General features: G+C 37.4%; 1 protein-coding gene across 5 annotated transcripts in view; it reads left to right on the top strand.

Moving 5' to 3' along the window:
- Positions 1-26,088, top strand: part of LOC149222688 (oxysterol-binding protein-related protein 1C-like) — a 450,258-nt gene that overhangs the window by 349,143 nt on the left and 75,027 nt on the right. For all 5 annotated transcript variants that reach the window (XM_089385583.1, XM_089385581.1, XM_089385584.1 and 2 more), the window contains 2 exons: positions 2,787-3,017; positions 3,188-3,301. In XM_089385583.1, coding sequence (XP_089241709.1) covers positions 2,787-3,017; positions 3,188-3,301 — 345 coding nt within the window. The remainder of the gene's footprint in view (positions 1-2,786; positions 3,018-3,187; positions 3,302-26,088) is intronic.

Genomic DNA, 26,088 nt, shown 5'->3' with positions numbered 1-26,088 from the left:
CCCTCCATTTCTCTACGTGCCTCCTGTGGCCACTCTTGCTCATCCTCCTCATCCTTGCTATCAGAGAACACTTTGATGTCATGAGCCTTCCCTTTTGTAGTGCATCGATTCCTTGGTGCCCAAGATTCTTGGCATGTGAATATAATATTCGTAATAGGAAAATACAGGAAATAACATAGACTATGAGCTAACTACAAATTGCAACCTTAAAAACATGCAAGCACATGAATTAAACGCTAGAAATATGAACTGAGCTCTGAGCCATTTTATTAATATGAACATAATGGGTACAATAGATGGTAATAGTAGAACTTGGGCTTGCTTCAAGCAAGCAAGGCAAAGCTCAGGTGATAATAATGAAGCCCAAGTGTTGTAGAAGCTCCTCCCCAATTTCTGTGCTGACCCAATAAATTTATGCTACTGTTGCCAGATAGGAAATGGACAATCTTCCTCAAAAGTGCTCAGAAAATTCTGATAAATTAGTTGATACACTTTCTCAACAAGGCCAACAAAACCCAGAAAGGGATTGGGCCCAAACCAACTCTCCAAGAAACCTACAAAGTGGTGCAAATTGCCAATTGACTAGTAAAACGCATTGTTGAAAGAAAGTATATTTCTGGCCTGAATATTATCCGAATAGTGCTGAAAATGCAGCCATAGACTCCTCTCCAAATACCCACAAAAATCCAAAAAAAGTTTGGGCTGATTCCGAGTGACGATGGAGCCCACCAAATAGTGTGAGTGGCCCTCTCGCTGGCTACACGCATTGTTGAGAAATAATGCTCTAGAAACTCCCAAATCCTTTGTTGTAATGCCACTAAAATTACACACCAAATCCCCTCCGAAATCTATCTTCTCCTCCAACCAATCTCCTTCGGAAATTAGTTTCCCTCTTCCCCTACGCAAACTTTCTCTAGTGAGCTCTATGCACTGCAAAACACTACCAAAATTCTGTTAGTTTTTGTAGCATCAAATGTGTTATAGCCTTGAAATTTTGTGGAGAGGCTAGAATACATGAGATCTCCAAAACCCAAAAATTGTTTCTAGAAATTCCTCCTAGAACATGACTAATTAATCAGAATTAATTAAGTCAAGGTGTGAATGTTCTAGAAACTCACACAGATTGACTTCAAGTTAATCCTAGCCATCAGTTAAGATTTAATCTTGGTTGTTGAAGTCTCAACAGAGGATTATAAGAAGAAGTTGATGGGGCTTGGAGAAAGCACTTCAGCAGTCCGATTTCATGAGCAGATCGATTTCCTGTGTAGCAACAATCAGTTGCCGGAGAGAGAGCCAGTCAGATCGAAGTAGTGATTGAGGGGCCGGGACAGTGAACCGGAGGAAAGATTTTCCAGATCTGGGGAAGCAGCAGCAAGTGAGTCGAATTATCCCAAAGAGGCAGTGCTTCAGTCAGGTAGATCGTTTTGGTAAGGAGAAAAAATTGTTCTCAGTTCCAGAGGCCGGGAAGGAGTCCCAGAGGGCGGGAGTGAAGATTTTCTCAGTTTCCAGAGGCAGAACGACTTCATTAGAGCCCAATTCAGAGAAAGCCATCTAGCGAGCTACGTAGAGCAGCACTAAGGTTGATGCAGTGCTCCAGGAAGCTGAGTTTTAATAGGGAAAGTCTAGCCAGAGATTGCCTGTGGGAGAAGGGTAATTCCCTTCAGTATTTTACTTAGGTTTTCTTGCTGTTTGGATAGCCAATTGTGCATCCATAGATGTACTCAAATTTCCCCGTTGCATAATAAAATAAACCCTCACTGCTGCACCAGTTTTTCCAAGTTGGGTTTTTCCGGGGACATTGGTCCAAAAATAATTGTGTAAATTTATGTGTGTGCTAGTATTTCTTCCAACGTTTGTTTCGTCCGCAGTTTTATTTGTGTAGGTTGCAGTGTGATTGATTTAGTATTTGCTGTAGCAAATAACAAATAAATTGTTAAAAGTTAATTTAACAATTAGAAGAATTATTTCCAGTTGCTGCAATAGGGTTCGGGTTTCCGAATTTTCACACCACTGACCTTTCGGATTCCAAACGTTTGAACTACCTGGTGGTAACAATCTATCTTCATCCTTTCTTGGCTTGATTTCATTGCCACATCAACAACCTTTCGACTTCCTATTCCTAAATTTTCATCTTCCCCTCTGTGTACTACAATCTGCTTTCCTGTGTGCTCATTCTCCTCACTACTCTGTGCCAACTCTATCCTTGTTGCTCCAAATCTTATGTTATCATATGCAGGCATCTCAATACCTATATTTTTCACTACTAGATATTGACACACATCTAAATGGTGCTGCATCACAGCTACAAAATAAAATTAAATGTAGAGGATATTTTTGATATTTTTGTCATCATGTAATGAGGTATGTGAAAAATAGCTGTGAAGAAACATGATTGGTATCTGACTTTACACTACCTTTATACCATCATTTTTGTGCTCCTGTAAATGTGCCTTGATTCTCTACTAAAGCAGGTAATCTAGAAGTTGGGAGGGGCTTGATTGGCAAAGGAAGAGGCTGTTAGAGCTTGAAAGAGTTAAGTCTAGCTAGTGGAGTGACGAGTCACTTATACTCAATATGGACATGTTTCCAACTTTCCCACTATACAGCAAGATGTTGTAGCACTAAAATATTATAACAAAACAAATTTAGAAATTATAATTATCTAAGATTGTAAAAATGTGTTTCCTTTCTGATGTACTATATTTCATAAAATATGAGTAAAAAGCAATCTCTGTTTTTATTTTGAGTTCTAAATCCCAATTGACGTAGGGGATGCCTTGATGCAGGTACAAGGTTATGTCCATGATAGAAGTGGGGACAAGTTAGCAACTTTGGTTGGAAAGTGGGATGAAAGCATGTATTTTGTAATGGGAGATGTTGCAGTAAAATCCAAGAGTTATGATCATATGTCAGAGGCTGCGATTTTATGGAGGAAAAATGATCCCCCAGAATGTCCCACGAGATACAATTTAACCTCGTTTGCTATAACATTGAATGAGCTGACACCTGGACTTAAGGTTATTCTCAACAGATTTGGTTTTTCCTATTTTGTATTGATTGTTCCATCCTTGTAATTTTTCTTTAATTCTTTATTCAAGTATTGTGTTTATTGATCCATTGCCAAGAGATATTGTTTACTGATAACATGCATATACACTTCTATTGCTGATTCTTAATGTTTGTTCAGGAGAAGTTACCACCCACAGATTCCAGGCTGAGACCTGATCAACGCCATCTTGAATGTGGAGAATATGATCTAGCGAATGCTGAAAAGTTGCGACTTGAACAGAAACAGAGACAGGTATTGACTTCTTGTCATGTTTCTTCTTCCCCCAAACCATCCCTACAAACTGGAAAAGCTTAGTTTCTCAAAAACATAAGTTAATAGAGATGCACCTGCTTCATGCTAGTATAATGACCCTTCTTTCCTCCTGTGCTTTGCTTGTCATGTTCTTTATTTTCTTTTTGGTAAGAATGAAGAAGGAATATAAAACCAGAAATATTACCCAATTTAGGCAGAAATATTGTAATAGTCACATATAAAAATAAATTTTGCATTTAAATTATATATCTTTCCTTGCACTCGACTTATTTAGACATTTTCCTTAATCTGTGATTCTCATACATGCCATGTTTTAGAACTTATGAATAGAATTTTGGCAAATCATTTTTGGTTTTCCACATGGTTGTAAGCCAAATCACAGGTCAGCTTATTTATTTATTTTTTAATTTTTTTTTTATGGTCTGTGTAATAACATATTTCTACTTGACTAATGTCTCAGTTATTCACATTGGCATGCACACGAAGTGGAAAGTAATACGTATACAGATTTGGGCACCAGAACAATTCCTTTCTGCATAAACTGAATTTATTAGACAGTGACAACTTCATTTTTCAGTTTGTAGTTTGCACTCTGCAGGAAAAAAGTTCAAATATTAAAAACTTTATTTCTCTCCTGCATTAATCCTTGCATCTGTCCAGACTCCAAGGCATGTTCCTCCATTCCTTTTTAGTAGCATGTTTCTTAGAACTTGTGCCATGCTCTTTTCAAACAAGTGCAACATCTCTGAGAATTTGGGCAAGTATAGTTTACCATTTAGGGATAGCATTTTCTTTTGGATTACTTATTAATTAGGTATTGCAGTGGATGCTGTTATGCTGCTGGCCAAATAAAATCTAGGGTTTCATAAACGAATATAGTGTTCGGAATGTCAACTTTATTCCATATTCAAGTCTAGTAACTTGTCTTCCTCTTGACCTTTCATGTTTGTTGCTAGCAGGCCTTGTGATGGGGCTTGTTGACCACTACATGTCAACTCCCCATAGCAAGTACACCCCCTTTTCTTCGCAAAAGGGATAGCGCTTGATTGACATGCCTGTGCCATTCGACAATCATCGTTGACTTGATCATACTATGTTGTAAACCCAGTCTGCATGTGTGAATTGTAAATAATCTTAGCAGATATGAGTCATGTATGTAAATTGCCTAGGTGGACCTAATTTTCTAGTGATAATCTACGTTTCGGAAGGTTTTTTGTCTCACCGATCGATGATCGGCAGAGTTTTCCTTCAAACTAACCCCAAAGCCAGAATGAATTTTGTCATTAGAATCGTAGAGGAATCCTAGTGTGTTAATCTGCTAGATTATAGTTGTGTCGCAGAACTGAGTGGTTTATGAGGGTCTATGTCAAATGGGTTTTCCCCCTTGAGATGTAAAGTTGTAAAAGTCATGATGTAAAGTGTCTTGAGGGTTAGAAAATGTTTTAATCACCTCATAAGTCCCAAGTCCTAAGTCCTAGGTCATTTTTCCAAAGGCTAAGTTCGAGGATCCATTTAAAAATAAATTAAAAATTAAAAATTAAAAAATTGAAAAAATAAAAAACAATAAAAAATTAAAGATATAAATAATTAAAAAATTAAAAAAATAATAAATAAATAAATAAAAATAATAATAAAATTTAAAATTAAAAAATAAATAATAAATAAAATAAAAACTTAGAAATAATAAAATAATAATAATTTTGAGTAAATAAATGCAGAATTTCAATTTTTAATGCATTAAAAAATTCGACGGATGAGATTAAGAGATATCTTGATCCTCATCGACAGTCGAGATCATTTTGACCAATGTTGCACGAAGCGGGAGCGAAGCGGAAGCGTTTTTTGGAAGCGGGGGGCGCTTCGTGCAACACTGATTTTGACGTGGATGACTCGAACTCGCTGTTGGGAATTTTTCCTTTAAATAGGGTGCTAGGGGTCATTTGAGATCATTCGATCTGTGAGTTTTGTGCTGAAGAAAGCTCTCTTGTAAACTTTTTCTGGTGCTAATAAAGAAAGACTTTGGGGTTGAAATCTTGTTGGTGTTACTCTCCTGAAGTGCTGTGAGCTGTTTTATTTTCTGCATATTTTTATTTTTCAACCTTTAGTAATAGCTTGATGTAGAGTATTGTTGAACACATGTATCTTGTTCACTTGCTAGGGTTTGAATGGTATTAGAATTTCTGAAATAATGGCAGGTATCTTTATTGCATCTGGGATCTAGTACTGTTTTTCTCTCTTTATTGATGGTTGAATTGAGCTGTGCAGGAAACCCTTATTGAAGAAATCAGTGGGCGTTTGGGGAAGTTCTCGGCTGAACCAGCTAACTCCCACAGAGAATTTTCTTGCAGAGCCCAGCCAATTTTGACTTTGTGTTTATCATTTAGAGTTTATTTTTGAGTTGCATGAGAGTTTTTTCTAAAGCATCTTATAGTAAATTTGAAATTCTTAAGTACTTTTGTGGATCATTGACAAATCTGGCTATTGCAGAGTCACAAAGTTGTAAATTTTGTAGCTGGTTTGTAGGGTTTTAGGTTTTTATCCTTGCATATATTATCTTTGGGTGTTTGTTCTGCCATTGCAGGTTGCAGATCTGAAGGTGAGCTTAAATCTTGAAGCCAGATCTAGGCCCTGGAGGGTAAGATTTGGCCTCAGAATCAGCTATTGCAGGAATACTTATTTCAGAGCTGGAAAATCTTTGTGGGGTGTGATAACTGGAAATTCTGAAGCAGAGGAGTATCACTTTATTTGCAAATTTCTGAGAAATTTTAAAGGGTTCATCAGTTTCTGGCTGCATATTATATTTCTCTGGAATTTTTTTTTTTTATTTGAGGGTTTGATGCTTTGCAAGCTATCCCAAACCTCACGCAGTTTCCATCGTCTAACCTGCTGCAGCTCCAATCATTTCCATGCAGTCCTCTTCCTTCTGCGTGTTTTCCCTATTCTGCTGCCAACAAATTTGAAACCCACGCAGTCAACTCTCAACACCATCCTTCACGTGCACCTCACTATTCGAAACGCTATCCCCTCATCGTATTTCCCTCACCCACAGTCATTATTTTTTGTTGCATCGTGGCTCCTTGTTCGATTTCCTTCCACCAATCAACCTGCAAAAAACTAAAACGTCAGCCAAACATTCTTCATGCGTCATTCATCCCACGCTGCCTGCACAACTCTTCAGTAGTTGCCAACATACCCGCAGTCTTACCTCGCCATCCATCTGTCTGACCTCCAAACTGCGGCAAACTCATTTCTTCCTGCGTATTCCTTGGCTTCTTCACTACCGGTTGGCTATCCGCCCGCTGCAAACCTGCTATTGATTCTTGCACTGCACATAAAACAGTTAAAAAAAAATCTTTCAATACACGGGCTAGGAAATGCTTTTTGGTATTGTTATATGCGTGGAGAGGACGAATTTTTATATGCGTGAGTTTTTTTCTTTAGGGTCAACGTAGATACATTTTTAATTTGAAGTTTGGGTTTCACGTAACAATAAAAGCCAATGTTTAGATTTTTTAAATTTTGATTTTGTGTATATTAGACTAAAGAAAATTTTAATTAGATTTCATTTGACATAGTTTTAGATTTAGTCCTTTTTTTTATTTTTTGATAGAATTATCTTACTTTAGTTTGATTTCAAAGTTTTAAATAAAAAATAAAAAAGGGAAAAGGGGAGTTTCGATTTTGATTCAGGTGCTAGTGCTTTATTTTATATAGTTAGTCTTAGAGTTAAGTTTTATTCTAGGATTTAAATTTAGTTTTTGTTATAGTTTAGTTAAATTTTATTTTATTTAAAATTCATAAAAAAATATAAAAATATAAAAAATATAAAAATATTTTTTTTTTTTTATAAAATTATAAAAAGCAAAAAGGGGTTTCTTTTATTTAGTTTATATTTTAATATTATTTAGATTTTAAATTTTGTTATTTGAAAAATATAAAAATATTTTGGGAAATTTTTTGCCAATTTCAGTCTTGGCTCAGGAATTCCTTATGTTTTATCTTTTCTGCTGAGGTTATAATTTTGATGTGGGAACAAATGTTTAACATGTTTTGATGTTCATCTGAAGATTAACTACATGAATATGATCTCTGGTTAGCATTTTGCGTGGTTGTTTAACGCACTTTTTCGAAATTTTAATTGCTGGAGTATCATTAAGCCATTTAGCATTTTCTCGCATTTGGTAAAAGATAAACTTTGTTTGAGTTGTTTAATGGTAAACGATTGTTAATGAGATATTTTTGCAGCATTTGATAAATAATTGTTTAATCATTTATGTCATAAGGCACTGGTCTATTAGCTTAACAAAATCAATTAAGTGCTTGTTCCCCCTCGTGTCTCCCAACCCAACTGGTTGACATTTGGTCATCCATTTTCCTATAGGGTCTACCCCCCTTAGTCGCGGGAGACAGGCTTAAATGGAGAGATCGGGGATCAGGGTGACAGCCCCCGGTCTGAGCATTGTCGTGACAATCTGTGCGACAATATTTTTTGGCGCTGTTGCTAGGGATAGAGTTTTTCTGTCCTTGGTCCTTTCCTCTCGAGCTTTTTCTGTGTTTCACTCCTTGTCTGGGTGGCGACTCCACTTCATATATTATCTACAAGAGTGTATACTAGAAGACATCCAAGCAGTCTGTGCAATTCTGCTCCTGATCCTGAAAGGGCTCTCAGGGTATGATTACACAAACTCTCTTCTCGTACACTTCTTGTTAACCTCGGACAAAAAGCCCTCTCTAATATCCATTTACTCTTTACTAGTCTAGTTGAGCACGACATCATGGACATATTCGCCCCGTGTAACTTTGCTAATATTCAGGGTTATCCTAATGATACTCCAAAGCATGGAATGGATAAATTGCCTATCTTTCAGGGAGATAACGCAATCAGTGCTAATTCACATCTGAAAGCTTTTAGTTCATGGTCGGGGAAGTACACAAGGGCCACTGATTTTAATCATGAAGATGTTAAAATGACCCTTTTTGTTCTGACCTTGGAGGGTGATGCTTTAGATTGGTTTACTGAAAAGCCTCAAAATTCATTTGATTCCTTACAATCGATTGTTAATGCCTTTAAGGAAAAGTATGGAGATAAGAGAGAAGGAAGACACCTGGTAAAAGTTATCAGCATAATCAAAAAGAGAGAAAATGAAACCGTTGAAGAATTTAATAAAAGGTTTAATGATATTATTAAAGAATTACCTCAAGACTATAAACCTACTGACAAATCTCTTCGAGATTTTTACATTGATGCCTTTAGTCCTGAGCCATCTTATGAATTGAGGCGTGATAGACTTAATGATTATAGGGAGTGCCAGGTTTTAGCTATCGAGCTTGAAAATGACAAGGCGACGTCTGGGAAGTCTGAGATCCCAGGTTTTGATAGGGCTGCTACGAAACTAAAGGAACCTAAAGGAAAAGCAGTTCAAGAGCCTAAAAGCGAACTTGTTCTCAAGTTGCTCCAAAAGATTGAAACCATGGAAATTAATCATAACAAGGAGATAGCCACTTTGCAGAATAGGTTGATTCAAATGGAAAGAACACAAATGCAAAACTTCCAACCTCGAAATAATAATAACATAAATAACAATTGGCAAAAGAAGGGTCAATCTAGTGAGCAAAGACCTCCTAATCCGATAACTAATTTGGTTGATAATGCTGCTCCTTATTGTCGGGTTTGTGATGCTCTTCATGAAGAGGCCACTTGCCCCATCGTTAGAAGGATCTTAGATAACGGGATGTTTGGGACCGGTGATCAAATAAATGTGGTAGGTAGCAAGTTTCCTTTGTCTATGGATGATTGGATAGAGGTCAAAGAAAATAGTCATGATGTTATGAATCCTTCATCAACTTTTAGTATAAATAACCTTGAAAATGAAGATGACATTTTGGCTAGGTTATATGGTGAAAAACCCTCTCCCGAGAAAATCTTGGAAATTGCTAGAGATAAAGGTTTGACCTATCAGAGAAGGGATAAAGATCAAAGCGGGAATCAAATTCCCCCTCGAACTTTTAACCTTGGTTTAAACTCTGGATTAGATGTCGATTTGGGAAGTTGGTTTAACAATGCAAAAATCTGGGTTCCTGTCTCCGAGATTGCTAAAATCCCTTCCCAAAGAGATAAGTTACTAAAAGCTATCCAAGGTCCTCAAGTAAATATTTATCAACAGAAGAATCTGGAAGTTGACTATCATGATGCTCCCATATATTTGCAAAGCTTAGATGCAGATAACAAAGATCACCAGCCTTTCTTTATCACCTTATTAGTTAATGGATATAAATTGAATAATTGCATGTTGGATTCTGGTGCATTAGCTTGTGTAATGACTAAAAGGGTCATGGAACAGCTTAACTTAAGAGTTTCTAGACCCTACTATAACATATGTGCCATGGATTCTAAGGAAATTGAAGTGCATGGTTTGATCAAAGATTTGCAAGTTCATCTATCAGTTTACCCAGACATCATGATTGTCATGGATATTGTTGTTGTGGATGTGCCTGATGCCTGGGGTATGCTTTTATCCAGAAAGTGGGCCTTTGATCTAGGAGGAAGTATTCAAATGAATTGGTCATATGCTATGATTCCTTCTCCTAGGGGTGATGATTTTGTAAGACTAAATAGAGAGCCCGAAAGAAAATTTCATGTCGAAGATCCTAAGAGACCTCACAACGAGATAATCAAAGAGCAATCTGACATTGGGAACTATGCCATCATGTCTAATTTCATAATTCCTCCCGATGATAAGATTAAGGATCTCAAGGATAAAGTTTGGTATATGTACTTCGATGGTGCATCGTCTAGGCATGGTAAAGGTGCTGGAATAGTGCTTAAATCTCCCCTTGATCACATTTTCAAGTTTGCCTATCGATTAGAATTTGAAGCAACCAACAATGTCGCTGAATATGAGGCTATATTAGTGGGGCTTGAATTGGCAAAATCTTTGAAGATTAAGTTGCTTAGCATTAAGGGGGATTCTGATTTAGTTATCATGCAGCTTAAAAATAAATTCACATGCAAAAATCAAAGACTAAGGAATTATCGAAATGCTGTGTGGGATACTATGGAGCACTTTGATGCCCTTGACCTCAAAGCTATCCCAAGAGAGAAAAATAGTTTGGCAGATGAACTTACTGTAGTTGCTACTACTTTCCAGTTATTTGATGAGCTAATTAATGATAAGATCAAAATGGAAGTAATATTTAGACCATCTGTTCCAGATAACTCAGAGCATTGGCGGGTCTTTAATGATGAAAAACAGGTCATTTGTTTTCTTAATAGTCTGGATGAGTTTGAAGATTTCCGGATAGATTCTCAGGAGGATGGATCTTTAAATTATGAGCATATCATAAATCCTACTCCTAGGAATGTGGTTGCCTTAGAGCAACATTTTGATCGGCATGATGCCACGAAGTTGAGAGAAGAAAATAAGATGGACCCAGGCGAATATCTCGAGATAAACATTGGTACTTCTGAAAACCCAAAGATGGTTAAAATTGGTAGAGGTACTAGTGTGGAGGAAAGAAAAAAGTTAACTAATTTACTTCGCAAATATTGAGATGTTTTAGCTTTTTCTTATGATGAATTAAAGGGCTATAGGGAAGATGTCATGGAACATACTATCCCCTTAAAAGATGAAAATGCTAAACCCTTTCTCCAGAAACTTAGGCAAATTAATCCTAAATTAGCCCCCTTGGTTCAGAAAGAGCTTGTGAAAATGCTTGCAGCAGGAATTATCGCTCAAACAAGGCATTCAACATGGTGTTCAAATCTGGTGATTGTTTGGAAAAAGAATGGTACGATAAGGCTTTGTGTTGATTTTCAAAACCTTAATCTAGCATGCAAGAAAGATAATTACCCTTTGCCAAACATGGAGACTTTGTTGCAAAGAGTAACCGGTTCTGGAATGATGTCGTTGCTAGATGGTTTTTCTGGGTACAATCAGGTATGGGTTAAAAAGGAAGATCGTCATAAAACCACATTCACAACGCCATGGGGTACCTTTGAATACATCAGAATGCCGTTTGGATTAACCAATGCTGGGGCTACGTTCCAAAGGGCTATGGATTATGCCTTCAAAGGGTTAATCGGGAAATTTATTGAAATTTACCAAGATGATCTTACTGTTTTTTCTAAAGATGGTATCAGTCATGTAAATCATCTTAGGCAGGTTTTCGATAGATGTAGAGAATACGGGATTTCTTTGAATCCAGCTAAGTCTGTTTTTGGAGTAACAGAAGGGAAATTACTTGGCCATATCATTTCTAAGGATGGAATCAAGATTGACCCTGAAAGAATTGGAGCAATCCAAAAGATTCCTCTTCCTCATAATCTTAAATCCCTTCAGTCTTTCCTTGGAAAGACAAATTTTATTAGAAGATTTATTCCAAATTACGCATAAATTGCTAAGTCTATTCAAAGTCTTCTAAAGAAAGATGCAAAATTTGTTTGGCAAGAAGACGGCAAAAAGGCTTTCCAAGAAATCAAATGTGCTATTGCAAGAGCTCCTGTCTTAGTTAGTCCCGATTATTCCAAGGATTTCATGATTTTTTCTTTCGCTTCTGAAGATACCATTGCTGGTGTCCTGCTACAAAAGAATAAAGATGGTCACGAGCAGCCTATTGCTTTCATGAGTAGAGCACTTCAAAATTCCGAATTGAAGTACAATACCATGGAAAAGCAGGCTTATGCCTTGGTCAAGTCTCTTAAGCACTTCAAAACTTATGTGGGTTATTCTAAAATCATTGCTTTCGTCCCACATTCTGCTGTTAAAGATATATTAACTCAAACCGATTGCTTAGGGACTCGTGCTAGGTGGGTTACTAAAATACAAGAATATGATTTAGAGATCAGACCCACCAAGCTAGTCAAAGGCCAAGGTTTGGCTCAAATGTTGACCGAAGGTAATGAAAAGACTCTTGATTTATTTTGTCTTAGCAATCTATCTTCGCCTGAGTTGCAAAGATTATGAGAGTATGAGTGGTACAAGGACATAGTTTATTACTTGATGAATCTTGCATGTCCTAACCATTTAGTTGCTCATAAGAGGTGGTCTTAGACTAAAAGCCACTAAGTATTACCTTATGAAGGATGGCCTTGGATGGAGAAATCCTGAGGGCATAGTGCTTAGGTGTGTTGATGACATTGAGTCCAAGAAATTAATCTTTGAGTTTCATTCAGGATTTTGTGGTGGTCATTATGCTGCTAGAACTACCGCCCACAAAATCCTGAGACCTGGTTATTATTGGCCTTCAATTTTTTCTGATGTGCACAAGTTTGTTAGAGCTTGTCAAGCCTGTCAACTATTCACTGGGAAACAGAAGCTTGCTACCCTGCCCCTACAACCTGTTATTGTAGAGGCACCTTTTGAGCATTGGGGTCTAGACTTCATAGGGAAGTTCCATGAAAATTCTAGCAATGGCTACTCATGGATTTTGACTGCTATGGATTATTTCACTAAATGGGTTGAAGCCATTCCTACTAAGAATGCCACTGAAAAGGTTATTATGGATTTCATTGAAAATAATATCATTACTAGATTTGGTGTCCCTGCTAAGATCACTACTGACAATGCCAAAGCTTTTAGTTCCTCAGAGTTTTCATCTTTTTGTTTCAAGTATGGCATTGTCTTATCTCATTTGTCAAATTACTATCCTCAGGGTAATGGTGTGGCTGAATCAAGTAACAAGAATCTCATAACCATTATCAAGAAGATAGTAGGAGATAATAAGAGATCATGGGATAGCAAAATCAAGTATGCTTTATGGGTAGATAGAATCACTAAGAAGAAAGCTATTGGTAAATCTCCCTTTGAATTAGTTTATGGCTTGGATGTAACCTTACCTGTGCACCTGAAATTGCGAGCTTATTAGCTCCTTTAGAATTTTTCTACTAATAAAGATGTTGTTCAAAATAGAATAGATCAGATTGTGGAGTTAGATGAAGCTCGTAGGACAACTTTTGATGCTATATGTAAAAATCAATCTAACATTAAGAAAAGCTTTGATAAATTCTCTCGATCTAGATCTTTGCAGGTGGAAGATATGGTACTGCTTTGGGACCACAAGAATGAAAAATCCAGGAAAACATAAGAAGTTTGACAGTTCGTGGCTGGGACTGTACATCATTCGAGACGTAGCTTGACCAAACTCATTCCACTTGAGCAGATTGAATGGCGAACCACTTGATCTACCTGCAAATGGCCAAATGCTCAAGCTGTTCTTCAAAGATGATATCTGATGCCATAGGGCATCCTTTGTATTGTATTTCTAACCCTACTCCTTGTTATTTCAACATTTTATTTCCGATTTAGGATTAGATTTACTTTCCTTGTTAATAAATGAAGAGCTTCTTTCTTTCATGTGCTTAAATGTTATATGATGATGTTTGAATGGACGCTACTTATTTCTGCTGTGTGTTGTGTGGATGCAGATTCTAGATTCTCACATTCCTGCAAGTGCAGCAACGTGTCCCCAAGTAGAGCCAGATATTGACCACTATGTGTCAACTCCCCATAGCAAGTACACCCCCTTTTCTTCGCAAAAGGGATAGCGCTTGATTGACATGTCCGTGCCATTCGACAGTCATCGTCGACTTGATCATACTATGTTTTAAACCCAGTCTGCATGTGTGAATTGTAAATAATCTTAGCAGATATGAGTCATGTATGTAAATTGCCTAGGTGGACCTAATTTTCTAGTGATAATCTACGTTCCGAAAGGTTTTTTGTCTCACCGATCCATGATTGGAAGAGTTTTCCTTCAGCCTAACCCCAAAGCTGGAATGAATTTTGTCATTAGAATCTTAGAGGAATCCTAGTGTGTTAATCTGCTAGATTATAGTTGTATCGCAGAACTGGGTGGTTTATGAGGGTCTATGTCAAATGGGTTTTCCCCCTTGAGATGTAAAGTTGTAAAAGTCATGATGTAAAGTGTCTTGAGGATTAGAAAATGTTTTAATCCCCTCATAAGTCCTAAGTCCTAAGTCTTAGGTCCTAGGTGATTTTTCCAAAGGTTAAGTTCGAGGATCCATTTAAAAATAAATTAAAAATTAAAAATTAAAAAATTGAAAAAATAAAAAACAATAAAAAATTAAAGATATAAATAATTAAAAAATAAAAAAAATTAAAAAAATAAATAAATAAATAAATAAATATAATAAAAATATTTAAAAATAAAATAATTAAAAAATAAATAATAAAATAATAAAATAAAATAAAAACTTAGAAATAATAAAATAATAATATTTTTGAGTAAATAAATGCAGAATTTCAATTTTTAATGCATTAAAAAATTCGACGGATGAGATTAAGAGATATCTTGATCCTCATCGACGGTCGAGATCATTTTGACGTGGATCACTCGAACTAGTTGTTGGGAATTTTTCCTTTAAATAGGGTGCTAGGGGTCATTTGAGATCATTCGATCTGTGAGTCTTGTGCTAAAGAAAGCTCTCGTGTAAACTTTTTCCGGTGCTAATAAAGAAAGACTTTGGGGTTGAAATCTTGTTGGTGTTACTCTCCTGAAGTGCTGTGAGCTGTTTTATTTTCTGCATATTTTTATTTTTCAGCCTTTAGTAATAGCTTGATGTAGAGTATTGTTGAACACAGGTATCTTGTTCACTTGCTAGGATTTGAATGGTATTAGAATTTCTGAAATAATGGCAGGTATCTCCATTGCATCTGGGATCTAGTACCATTTTTCTCTCTTTATTGATGGTTGAATTGAGCTATGCAGGAAACCCTTATTGAAGAAATCAGTGGGCATTTGGGGAAGTTCTCGGCTGAACCAACCAACTCCCACAGAGCATTTTCTTGCAGAGCCCAGCCAGTTTTGACTTTGGGTTTATCATTTACATGAGAGTTTTTTCTAAAGCATCTTATAGTAAATTTGAAATTCTTAAGTACTTTTGTGGATCATTGACAAATCTGGCTATTGCAGAGTCACAAAGTTGTAAATTTTGTAGCTGGTTTGTAGGGTTTTAGGTTTTTATCCTTGCATATATTATCTCTGGGTGTTTGTTCTGCCATTGCAGGTTGCAGATCTGAAGGTGAGCTTAAATCTTGAAGCTAGATCTAGGCCCTCGAGGGTAAGATTTGGCCTCAGAATCAACTATTGCAGGAATACTTATTTCAGAGATGGAAAATCTTTGTGGGGTGTGATAACTGGAAATTCTGAAGCAGAGGAGTATCACTTTATTTGCAAATTTCTGAGAAATTTTAAAGGGTTCATCAGTTTCTGGTTGCATATTATATTTCTCTGGAATTTTTTTTTATTTGAGGGTTTGATGCTTTGCAAGCTATCCCAAACCTCACGCAGTTTCCATCGTCTAACCTACTGCAGCTCCAATCATTTCCACGCAGTCCTCTTCCTTCTGCGTGTTTTCCCTATTTTGTTGCCAACAAATTTGAAACCCACGCAGTCAGCTCTCAACGCCATCCTTCACGTGCACCTCACTATTCGAAACGCTATCCCCTCATCGTATTTCCCTCACCCACAGTCATTATTTTTTGTTGCATCGTGGCTCCTTGTTCGATTTCCTTCCACCAATCAACCTGCAAAAAACTAAAACGTCAGCCAAACATTCTTCACGTGTCATTCATCCCACGCTGCCTGCACAACTCTTCAGTAGTTGCCAGCATACCAGCAGTCTCACCTCGCCGTCCATCTGTCTGACCTCCAAATTGCGGCAAACTCATTACTTCCTGTGTACTCCTCGACTTCTTCACTACCGGTTGGCTATCCGCCCGCTGCAAATCTGCTATCGATTCTTGCACTGCACATAAAACAGTTAAAAAAAAAATCTTTCAATACATGGGCCAGGAAATGCGTTTTGGTATTGTTACGTGCGTGGAGAGGACGAATTTTTATATGCGTGAGTTTTTTTCTTTAGGGTCATCGTAGATACATTTTTAATTTGAAGTTTGGGTTTCACGTAACAATAAAAGCCAATGTTTAGATTTTTTAAATTTTGATTTTGTGTATATTAGACTAAAGAAAATTTTAATTAGATTTCATTTGACATAGTTTTAGATTTAGTCCTTTTTTTATTTTTTGATAGAATTATCTTTAGTTCGATTTCAAAGTTTTAAATAAAAAATAAAAAAGGGAAAAGGTGAGTTTCGATTTTGATTCAGGTGTTAGTGCTTTATTTTATATAGTTAGTCTTAGAGTTAAGTTTTATTCTAGGATTTAAATTTAGTTTTTGTTATAGTTTAGTTAAATTTTATTTTATTTAAAATTCATAAAAAAATATAAAAATATAAAAATAAAAATTTTTATTATAAAATTATAAAAAGCAAAAAGGGGTTTCTTTTATTTAGTTTAGATTTTAATATTATTTAGATTTTTTATTTTAAATTTTTTTATTTGAAAAATATAAAAATATTTTGGGAATTTTTTTGCCAATTTCAGTCTTGGCTTTGGAATTCCTTATGTTTTATCTTTTCTGCTAAGGTTAAAATTTTGATGTGGGAATAAATGTTTAACATGTTTTGATGTTCATCTGAAGATTAACTACATGAATATGATCTCTGGTTAGCATTTTGCATGGTTGTTTAACACACTTTTTCGAAATTTTAATTGCTGGAGTATCATTAAGCCATTTAGCATTTTCTCGCATTTGGTAAAAGATAAGCTTTGTTTGAGTTGTTTGATGGTAAACGATTGTTAATGAGTTCATATTTCTGCAGCGTTTGATAAATAATCATTTAATCGTTTATGTCATAAGGCACTGGTCTATTAGCTTAACAAAATCAATTAAGTGCTTGTTCCCCCTCGTGTCTCCCAACCCAACTGGTTCACAGTTGGTCATCCAGTTTCCTATAGGGTCTACCCCCCTTAGCCACGGAAGACAGGCTTAAACGGAGAGATTGGGGATCAGGGTGACAGCCCCTGGTCTAAGTGTTGTCGTGACAATCTGTGCGACAATAGGGCTCACAGTGCAAGGGCCAAATCTTGTAGAAACAATGAGGGTGCTTGCCGCTATCACCTCAGCGAACGTCCTCCTGCTGTTTAGTGGAATTTCACCACAACGGAGGCTTCCCTGTATTCAAGGATAATCTAATTATAAGGATTTAGGTGATCTAGATAGGCTAGGGATATTGTGATATTCCTACTTAGTATTTTGTTAAGTAAATATCGATTTTGCTCATTTTTGGTTTATTGCCCAGATGCACTTAGGAAAAGTGGGCTTAGAGGACCCACATTTGACATTTGGCTTAAGAGGCACTCAAACATTAGAGCTAGAGGAAAAATTGTGGCTTTGGTGGAGCGTGGGGGCCACCACAAGAGAATTGCGGCCCACATGGGAAGTACACTCTCATTGGAGCGAAATTGGTGTGAGGAGTTTGATGTGGGACCACATGGGCATTTTTGGAGGCATCTTGACAAAAGGAGGAAGAGATACTCATTTTGCTGATTCATCTATCATTTACAAAGTTGTCTAAGACAAGAGCACGCTTGAGCTGAAGCCAGGTCTGCAAGTGCTGTTTAGCACACGAGTGTCTCTGAGCGGAGATCTCAGCCCTTGCTTCGGTGGACTTCAAGTGTCAGCGCAAGGAGGGAGTTTCACCTTGGCATTTTCGCACTACAAACAGGAGGATCAAATTTCTGGGAGAGAGGCAACTATAGCAGTGCAGGGACTGCGTAGTATTTTGTGGGACCACTCCGGGAGGTGGAGGAGTGAGTTGGGGATTGCGCTGAAACTTTGAGTGAAGGCCTGGGGAATATTTTGACTAGCATTGCAGCCATTTTGGATACCATTTGCAGCACAAATTATAGGTGGGTCGAATTACCCAGCAGTTAATTCATAAAGGGGAAATAGGGCTAAATTTCCGAAGTCAAGCAAAGGCCAATTCCTTCATGGGTATTTTTGGGTATTTGGTGGAGAGGATGGGATTAATTTCCTAGAATTTTATGAGCATCAGAGAGGACCCTAGCAACAGATCCATTCAGCTAGCAGCATATTTTTGGGCATCTTCAGCGCAGAGCTTGAGCAACATAGTAGCAGATCAGGGGAGGGTGTCTTATTTGTCATATGACAAGGGTTCCAGATATGTATCAAGAAGGCCACTTTCCATGAAGAAATGAATGACATGATGGTCCAAGAAGGAAAGTGATGGATGGCTAATGCCCTACAAGGAAGAAACTCAATTGAATTTCATGACATCAAGGAAAGAAGTTGATCAAGCAGTTGAAGGACCCACGAGGAAGAAGCTGTTGATGAAAAAGGAGAGTCCCTAGTTAAGAGGGAGTTCTGACAAGTCCCTAATTGAGAGGGAGCTTGGACAAGTTCCTGGTCAGAGGGAACTTGGGTACATTCCTTTATAGGAATGGGCATATCTGTTGATTTCTGGTAGCATCGAATGTGCTCTAAGTCTCAAATTTTGCATGGAGGCTTAGACACATGCATTCTCTAATACCCAAAAATTGTTTTGGGAAATTCCACCTGGAGATAGTTTTATTAAAATAATTAATTATTTTTATTAACACCATAAGTCTAAATAATTAATGGGTAGTAATCTAAACGGTGGGTGAATCTTCTAGAAGAAGGCAGAGATCAAATCAATATGATCTTAGTCATTGATTAGAATCTAATCTAGGTTGTTGACTGATCAATGAGAGGATTATAAGAGAAGGCTCGATGGGCATTTATAGAACACACGAGAGGCAGATACTCAGTTACCCGACTAAGATCGATTTTCTCACTGGTCGAAGTTCGGCAAGAGAAAATCGAATCAGAGGGAGAGTTGCAGGTGAGAAAGGAAGAGAGGGCATCAACATCTTTTGAGAGTGCAAGGCAAGAAGATGCAAAACAAGGAGAGACAACACAGAAGCAGGTTGACGCAGAAAGAGGCAGCACAGAGACTAGGACTGCGTGGGCAGTTTGACGCTGGGCCGGCATGGGAAAAATTGATGCAGAGGGATGCAGAAGGATTCAAAGGGAAGAGGAACACTTCTCTTGGATCAGAGATTTGTCAGGAAGTGTCTGTAAATTTTCTCACTTTTTGTTTTGCTGGTTGTAACTTGTACATGAGATTTTTCTGAAGAATAATAAAGAAACCCTTATCTGCTACACCGGTTTTCCCACATTGGGTTTTTTCATGGACGATTGTCCAAAAAAAAATTAAAAATAACTGTCATTGTGATTGTATTTGTGTTAGTATTTTTCTTTGCATTTACTTTTTGCATTATTTTAATTGGGAAGGCTGCAATAGAGTATATTTTGATATTTGCCATAAGAACACTGTGAATAACTTATTTTTGAGATAATAAGTAGAATAAATAATATTAATCACTGCAGTTGGATTTCTATTTAGAAATTTTCACATGGTATCAAAGCTGAGGTAAAGCAGAAGAAAAGAGTCGAAAGACCCAACGTTGAAGGAAGAAAGGAATTCGAAATTCCTGCAAGGGTAGTAATTCGAATCTCCAAGGGGTTTGCGCAATTCAAGTCAGGAGGATTAGATTTTTGTGGTAAAAATCTCTCTGAGTGAGTCGATAGAGAGGTAAGTTTTCTTGATCGAAATCTGTCAGCAACAGAAGGAATAACGCAACAGAAGATTCAACGAAGAGGGATTTTCTCAAGTGGGATGCAGTTTTTTCCTACAACAGTTGTTGGGGCAGGGTAGTGTCAGAAATCGGTTGAAAATAGCACAATATGGATACTCAAAGTGTCTTAGAGTTGTCTACCAGATTAGAAGAAGAATTTGCTTGCCTAGCAAATTCAACGTCAACAGATGTTTGGTACAATGATACGGGGCTTCAGTTCATATGACTGGAGTACGAGAACATTTCTCGAGCTATCAAGAAAACAAATGGACTTCCAGACTACCATGGGAAATAGAACGAAATGTACTCTAGTAGGGAGAGGCACCATAGCATTTCAGATGGAAGCAGGGATCAACATCTGAGCCACCAATGTTCTGCATGTGCCAGGATTAGGAATGAACTTGATTTCAGTGTCCCAGTTACAGGACAAGGGATACGATGTATACTTCATAGGAAAGAAAGTATACGTTAAGCATCCAAACTGGAAGAAGAATAGACAAATTGGGATTCGAAGCAACAAATTGTATAGGTTACAACTTGAGTCACCAATGGCACTGACAGGCAGCAACTATAATGGTGAAAATGAACGAAATGAATTATGGCAGAGGTGAATGGGACACTTACATCATGGAGCACTGAGGATGCTTAGAGAGACTGTTACAGGAGTACCAACCCTTAGTAGTGAGCATGATGACTTATGCTGAGGATGCGTGCTAGGGAAGTACGCTAAAGCAACTTTTTCCAAAAGTAACAATAGAGTAGAATGTGTATTGGGATTGATACACTCATATATCTGTAGTCCAATGTCCACAAGAGCTCTTAGTAGTGGCGAATACTTCGTCACTTTTATTGATGATCACTCTAGAAAAACCTGGATCTATTTCTTAAAGACCAAGGGTGAGGTCTTTGATCAATTTAGAGAGTTTAAGGCTCTGGTTGAAAATATGACAGTGAAAAAGATAAAGGTGTATTGCATTCAGATAATGGTGGAGAATATACAGACATTGACTTCACAGATTTTTGCACAAAGAAAGGCATCAAAAGAGAGTGGACAACTCCATATAATCCAGAGTAGAATGGAGTAGCAAAGCGGAAAAATAGAATTTTTGTTGGGTCAACCAAAGCTATGGTGTATGATCAGGATCTACGTAAGTATTTATGGGTAGAAGATTGCAACGCAATGGTGTATATCCAGAATAGAACTCCTCATAGAGCATTGGAGAAGAAAACGCCCGAAGGAGTCTTCACAGGGAAGAAGCCGAAAGTCAGTCATCTCAGGATATTCAGAAGCCTGACATAGTTTTACACATTCTAGACGAGAAGCACAGTAAACTGGATCAAACTGTAGAAAAGGGGTATCTTGTAGGATACAACAAGACCTCAGTACGAAGATTGTAGTGAGATGGGATGGAATGTTCATGGAGGATAAAACTTTCAGGAAATCTTGAGAAATTCCTGCAGAAGATCAGCGAGGAGATGTTCCACTAGTTCAGGAGCAGCAAGGAGGATAGACATCTGGATTGAGTACAGTGACCAGTACCAGTTTTCCTCAGAAAGAGGTAATCCAGATAGTTCTCAGCAGACGGAACAACAGGATCAGGAGGAGGAATTGATTGAACCTCCCACCACCAATGGTAGAACTAGCAGAGAAGTACGACAGACACTGAGGGACGCAGAGGAGTTTGTTGGAGCTCCTATAATCGAGAAAAGGCAGTGTAGACAACCTGACAGATATCAAACATTGGTAGCTCAGGTTGAAGAACCCTCTAGCTTTCATGAAGCCATTCAACACCAAGTGTGGGTGGATGCCATGGTAGAAGAGTACAACTCTATCATGACGAATGATGTCTTGGAAGTAGTACCTAGACCAGAGGATAGATTAGTTGTAGGATCACGATGGATCTAAAAGATCAAGTATGCTGCAGATGGCAGTATAGAGAAGTACAAGGTTAGGTTCGTGGCAAAGGGGTATGCTCAGAAAGAAGGAATAGACTATGAAGAGACTTTCACTCCAGTTGCTCGATACACCTCTATCGGATTCGTTATATCCTTGGCAGCTCAAATGGGATGGGAGGTTCACCAGATGGATGTCAAGACAACATTCTTGAATGAAGTGATAGAAGAGAAAGTGTATATAGAACAACCCGAAGGCTTCGAAACTCATGTTTGTAGACTCAAGAAAGCCTTGTATGGGTTCAAGTAAGCACCCAGAGCATGGTATGGTCAGAGTGATAGTTACTTGCAGTAGTTGGGATTTGTCAAAAGTGGTGTTGATCCCAATCTCTACTACTTAATGATAGAGAATGAGCCACTTATTTTGGTATTATATGTGGATCACTTGTTTTTAACAGGGTCAGTCGGGCTCATATAGGATTGCAAGAAGAATCTTGAAGTTGAATTCGACATGAAGGACACGGGGTTGATGCATTTTTTTCTGGGGTTGGAAGTTTGGCAGAAAAATGGGGAGATCTTCCTTGGATAAGGAAGATATGCTACAAAGATTTTGAAGAGATTCAGTATGCAGGATCGTTGACCCATGGCTACTCCCATGATCACCAACTAGAAGAAAATAGATGCATCAAGAGACAAGGAAGTGGACCCCACCTTGTACGGGCAACTCATTGGGTCACTCATGTATCTGGTCAACACTAGGCTAGACATTTGTTTTGCTGTCAACACTCTTAGTCAGTTCATGGTGGAACCAAAAAGGGTGCATTGGGCGGCAACTAGACACATTCTTAGGGATGTGAGTGGAACAGTCGGATATGGGTTGAAATACTCCCAAGGGGAGGATGTCAGATTGAATGGGTTCACAAATGCAGATTGGGCAAGTAGTTCAGTAGACCGATAAAGTACCTCAGGGTACTCCTTTAGTGTTGGATCAGGGATGATATCTTAGTGCAATAGGAAGTAGAAGTTGGTAGCTCTGAGCTCAACAGAAGAAGAATATATGACAACCAACACAACTACCTGCGAAGCTATATGGCTTAGAAAACTACTTGTGAGCTTGTTCAGAAAAAGGATGGAAGCGACCAGGGTTTACTGTGATAATCAGAGTTGTATCAAACTCTCCGAGAATCTAGCATTTCATGATCGGTCGAAACACATTGATATCAGATGTCACTTTATTAGAGACTGTGTTCAACGCGGGGCAATACAGCTACTGTATGTCCCCACAGGAGATCAGGTAGCTGACATACTCACAAGGCTCTAGGAAGAGCTAAGTTCATTCAGTTCAGAGAGCATATGGGTATGGTAGAGAATTCATTTCAGTAGCAGAAACAGGGGATTTCTCAGTTACAGTGGCACAGTGAGTTGCAATACGGATGCAGTGTTGACAGTGGCAGGGTTGGCAGCAGTACAGATGCAACATTTGTGCAGTGGTTGGTGGACAGCATGTCATTCATCAACAATGCAAAGGGAGATGTTACAAAACAAAGTGATGCTTCAGCAAGTTGCATTGCTAGAACACATTCTTCGCTAAGAGGGAGTGATGATTTTTGGTAGCATCAGATGTGCTCTAGGTCTCAAATTTTGCAAGGAGACTTAAACACATGCATTCTCCAATACCTAGAAATAGTTTTGGGAAATTCCACCCGGAGACAGTTTTATTAAAATAATTAATTATTTTTTAATGGGACCTATTGACCACTGGAGTGGCACCTGATGATTATATGAAGATTCCATGCCCAAGAATGATCTAAAGGACACTTTACCATCAAATATCATCAATCAATAGAGTTTTTAAAATCTAGTTCTATTTTCTCATCATCTTTCTTATACACAAATTCCACACCCTGCGGGGAATTGTAATAAGTGATACTAGTAATGATGAGTTTTGAGTATGTAACAAGCCTAAGATGTTGAGACTCTATCAGCAAATGAGTACACCTTGGAGTCTTGTTTTTATCTGGTTAATTATCCTTTCTTTTTCAAAAGCGGATAATTTTCTGGGTTTTTTCACTCACTTTTTACCCCAAATCCGAGGTGACGGTTTGAAGGTTGATCCCCTAACACATCTTAGTGTCTAGAGTCGATGTATATTACCATACTAGATCACACAAAAAATTTTGTGGAATTTGGTTAGGTCTAGGTAGTCATTTTTTAATTTTTTAGATTTCCCGTAGGTCAAAAATTGCAAATAAAATTGTACTTGTAATGTAATAAGTGATGTTTAGAGAAGTTGTATGGGGTATGAGTAATGAAATTTACACTTCTCACGCTCAACTTTTTACTATGATGCACTTTGATGGGTTAAAAATGTGTTTTGAACCCTCAAAGCCTACTTTTCCTAAGTTTAGTGGGAAATCTGGCAATTAATTAAGCCAAAAATTACATAAGTGACGAAAAATAAATATCCACACATGCTAAATGTTGTGGAAATGAGGTGGAAAATTATGGGGGAGTTAAAGTGAAGTTCCAAGGTGATGTGGACTCCTAAAATCAAGGAAAGGACGTGCTGAAATAAAATCGAATTTTTGGCATTAAAAGAGAAAGCTGCTTACTTGGAAATTCGAATTTGTGAAGTTAATGCACATTTGGGAGAATATTTGGTGGAGATTTTTGTGGGAAATTGTCCCCACATGGGTTACCATCCCTATACACTTGTTATTCTATCGTAAAATTCGAATTTGGCACATAAGGGAAGAAGAAAATGATGTCTATTTGCCAGAATTCGATTTTTACACTTGGCATTGGAGCTCCATTCAACAAATTCGAATTTCTCTTTGGGATTGTCACCTCATGCCACTTGTTTAATCACTTATACATTGAGATTGACTCTAATGCCATTTGTCATTGTCATTCTTCATTGGGATTTGCTCCCAACTTTCTATATAATAGAGCCATGGGCTCTCACACTGTATCATGTAATATGAGCTATTATGCTTGAGGAGACTTTGCGGGATTGTATTCACTACTTGCAATATAATACAACAATCTTTGGGGTAAAGCGTGATGGTGTTCTTCTCCTTGCATGTGTGGTAAATTCTTGACTTCTTGTTATGTTTCTATTTATTTCCTCATGTCATTATTTCTTTCATGCTTGTTTCAAGTTATGTTATTATGCAATTATCTCATATTAGCATAAGAATTAATTATTTGCTTTAGGAAAATAAATCTTCTACTGGATAATAGATGTATCTATAGGAATTCTTTCCATTGCACTTATTTAATTTCATATCGATTTAATGATTTGTGGTGAAGTTTTGTAGATGAATCATTATTTGGTCAAACTTTTCAAGTGTGAAGGGAAATTCTCGGAAGAATCAACCCATTCTTGAAAAATATTCAAGGAGAACTCGCATGTTTTGAATTCCAAAGTCTCATCTATATCTTATTTGTGTCTTGCAGGGTTTCTTTCAAGTTTCTTAAAGCTTTTATTTCTTGCATCAAAATATCAAACTTGGAAAAAAATATTTTTTACGTATTGTACTTCATTTATCAATATTTTGCTATTTCAAAAAGCTAAGTCATCGCTAGTCAAAGAAGAGAGCTTGTTCATACTCTTTGGCCTAGCCTCTTGTAGATTATTTTTGTAACATAATTTGTTGTCATCTTGGTCTAACATTTGAGTTATTTTTGTATCCTTTTGGGCAAGATAGTTTCCATACTTTGATTTGTAGTCTTATTCATCTTGAAAGCATTTATAATATTTTGTGCTAAAAATTTAGTGTTTCAGTTTTCAGGGTTATTTTGGCTTTCCATTTGAAATAATTTCACTTCATTTTAAGCAAAATACAATTTCATTTCTTAAAGAGAAAATACTTGGAAGGCACTGGTTGTTTATGTATTTCATGCTTATCTTATGATGGTTATTGCTCATATCAATTTTTTGCTTATAAATCTTAAAGAGTTAATCTATTTAACTTTAACAATTCTCCTAGAAACTCACATTCTTTTTAAATTAACTTTTCATTAGGGACCACCCCCCTTAGCTAACCTAGGAGATAACTCAAACGAAGAGAGTCAGGATTAGTGTGACAACCCCTTCTCTGAGTTCCCTGCCATCAACCACACTTTGTGGGGTTGAAGGCTTTTCTCACTGACTTGTAGGTAGTGTAGGCGGCAGGGTCCACATTTTTGGCACCGTTGCCGGGGAAAAGTCTTCTTGTACCTAGGAAATACGACTAACTTTTTCTTTTTGCATGTTGGATTTTAGAGTTAGATTCTTGTTCAAGTGACGACTCCATTTATTTTATTTCGGGAAGGATTTCTGCTTGAAG

The sequence above is a fragment of the Pinus tabuliformis genome, chromosome Q (genome assembly GCF_031772625.1).
Source record: "Pinus tabuliformis cultivar Carrire ecotype Pingquan chromosome Q, CPIR1, whole genome shotgun sequence".
NCBI lineage: Eukaryota > Viridiplantae > Streptophyta > Pinopsida > Pinales > Pinaceae > Pinus > Pinus tabuliformis.
Note: the sequence above shows the minus strand (reverse complement) of the source record. Positions and strands in the feature narration are given on the sequence as shown.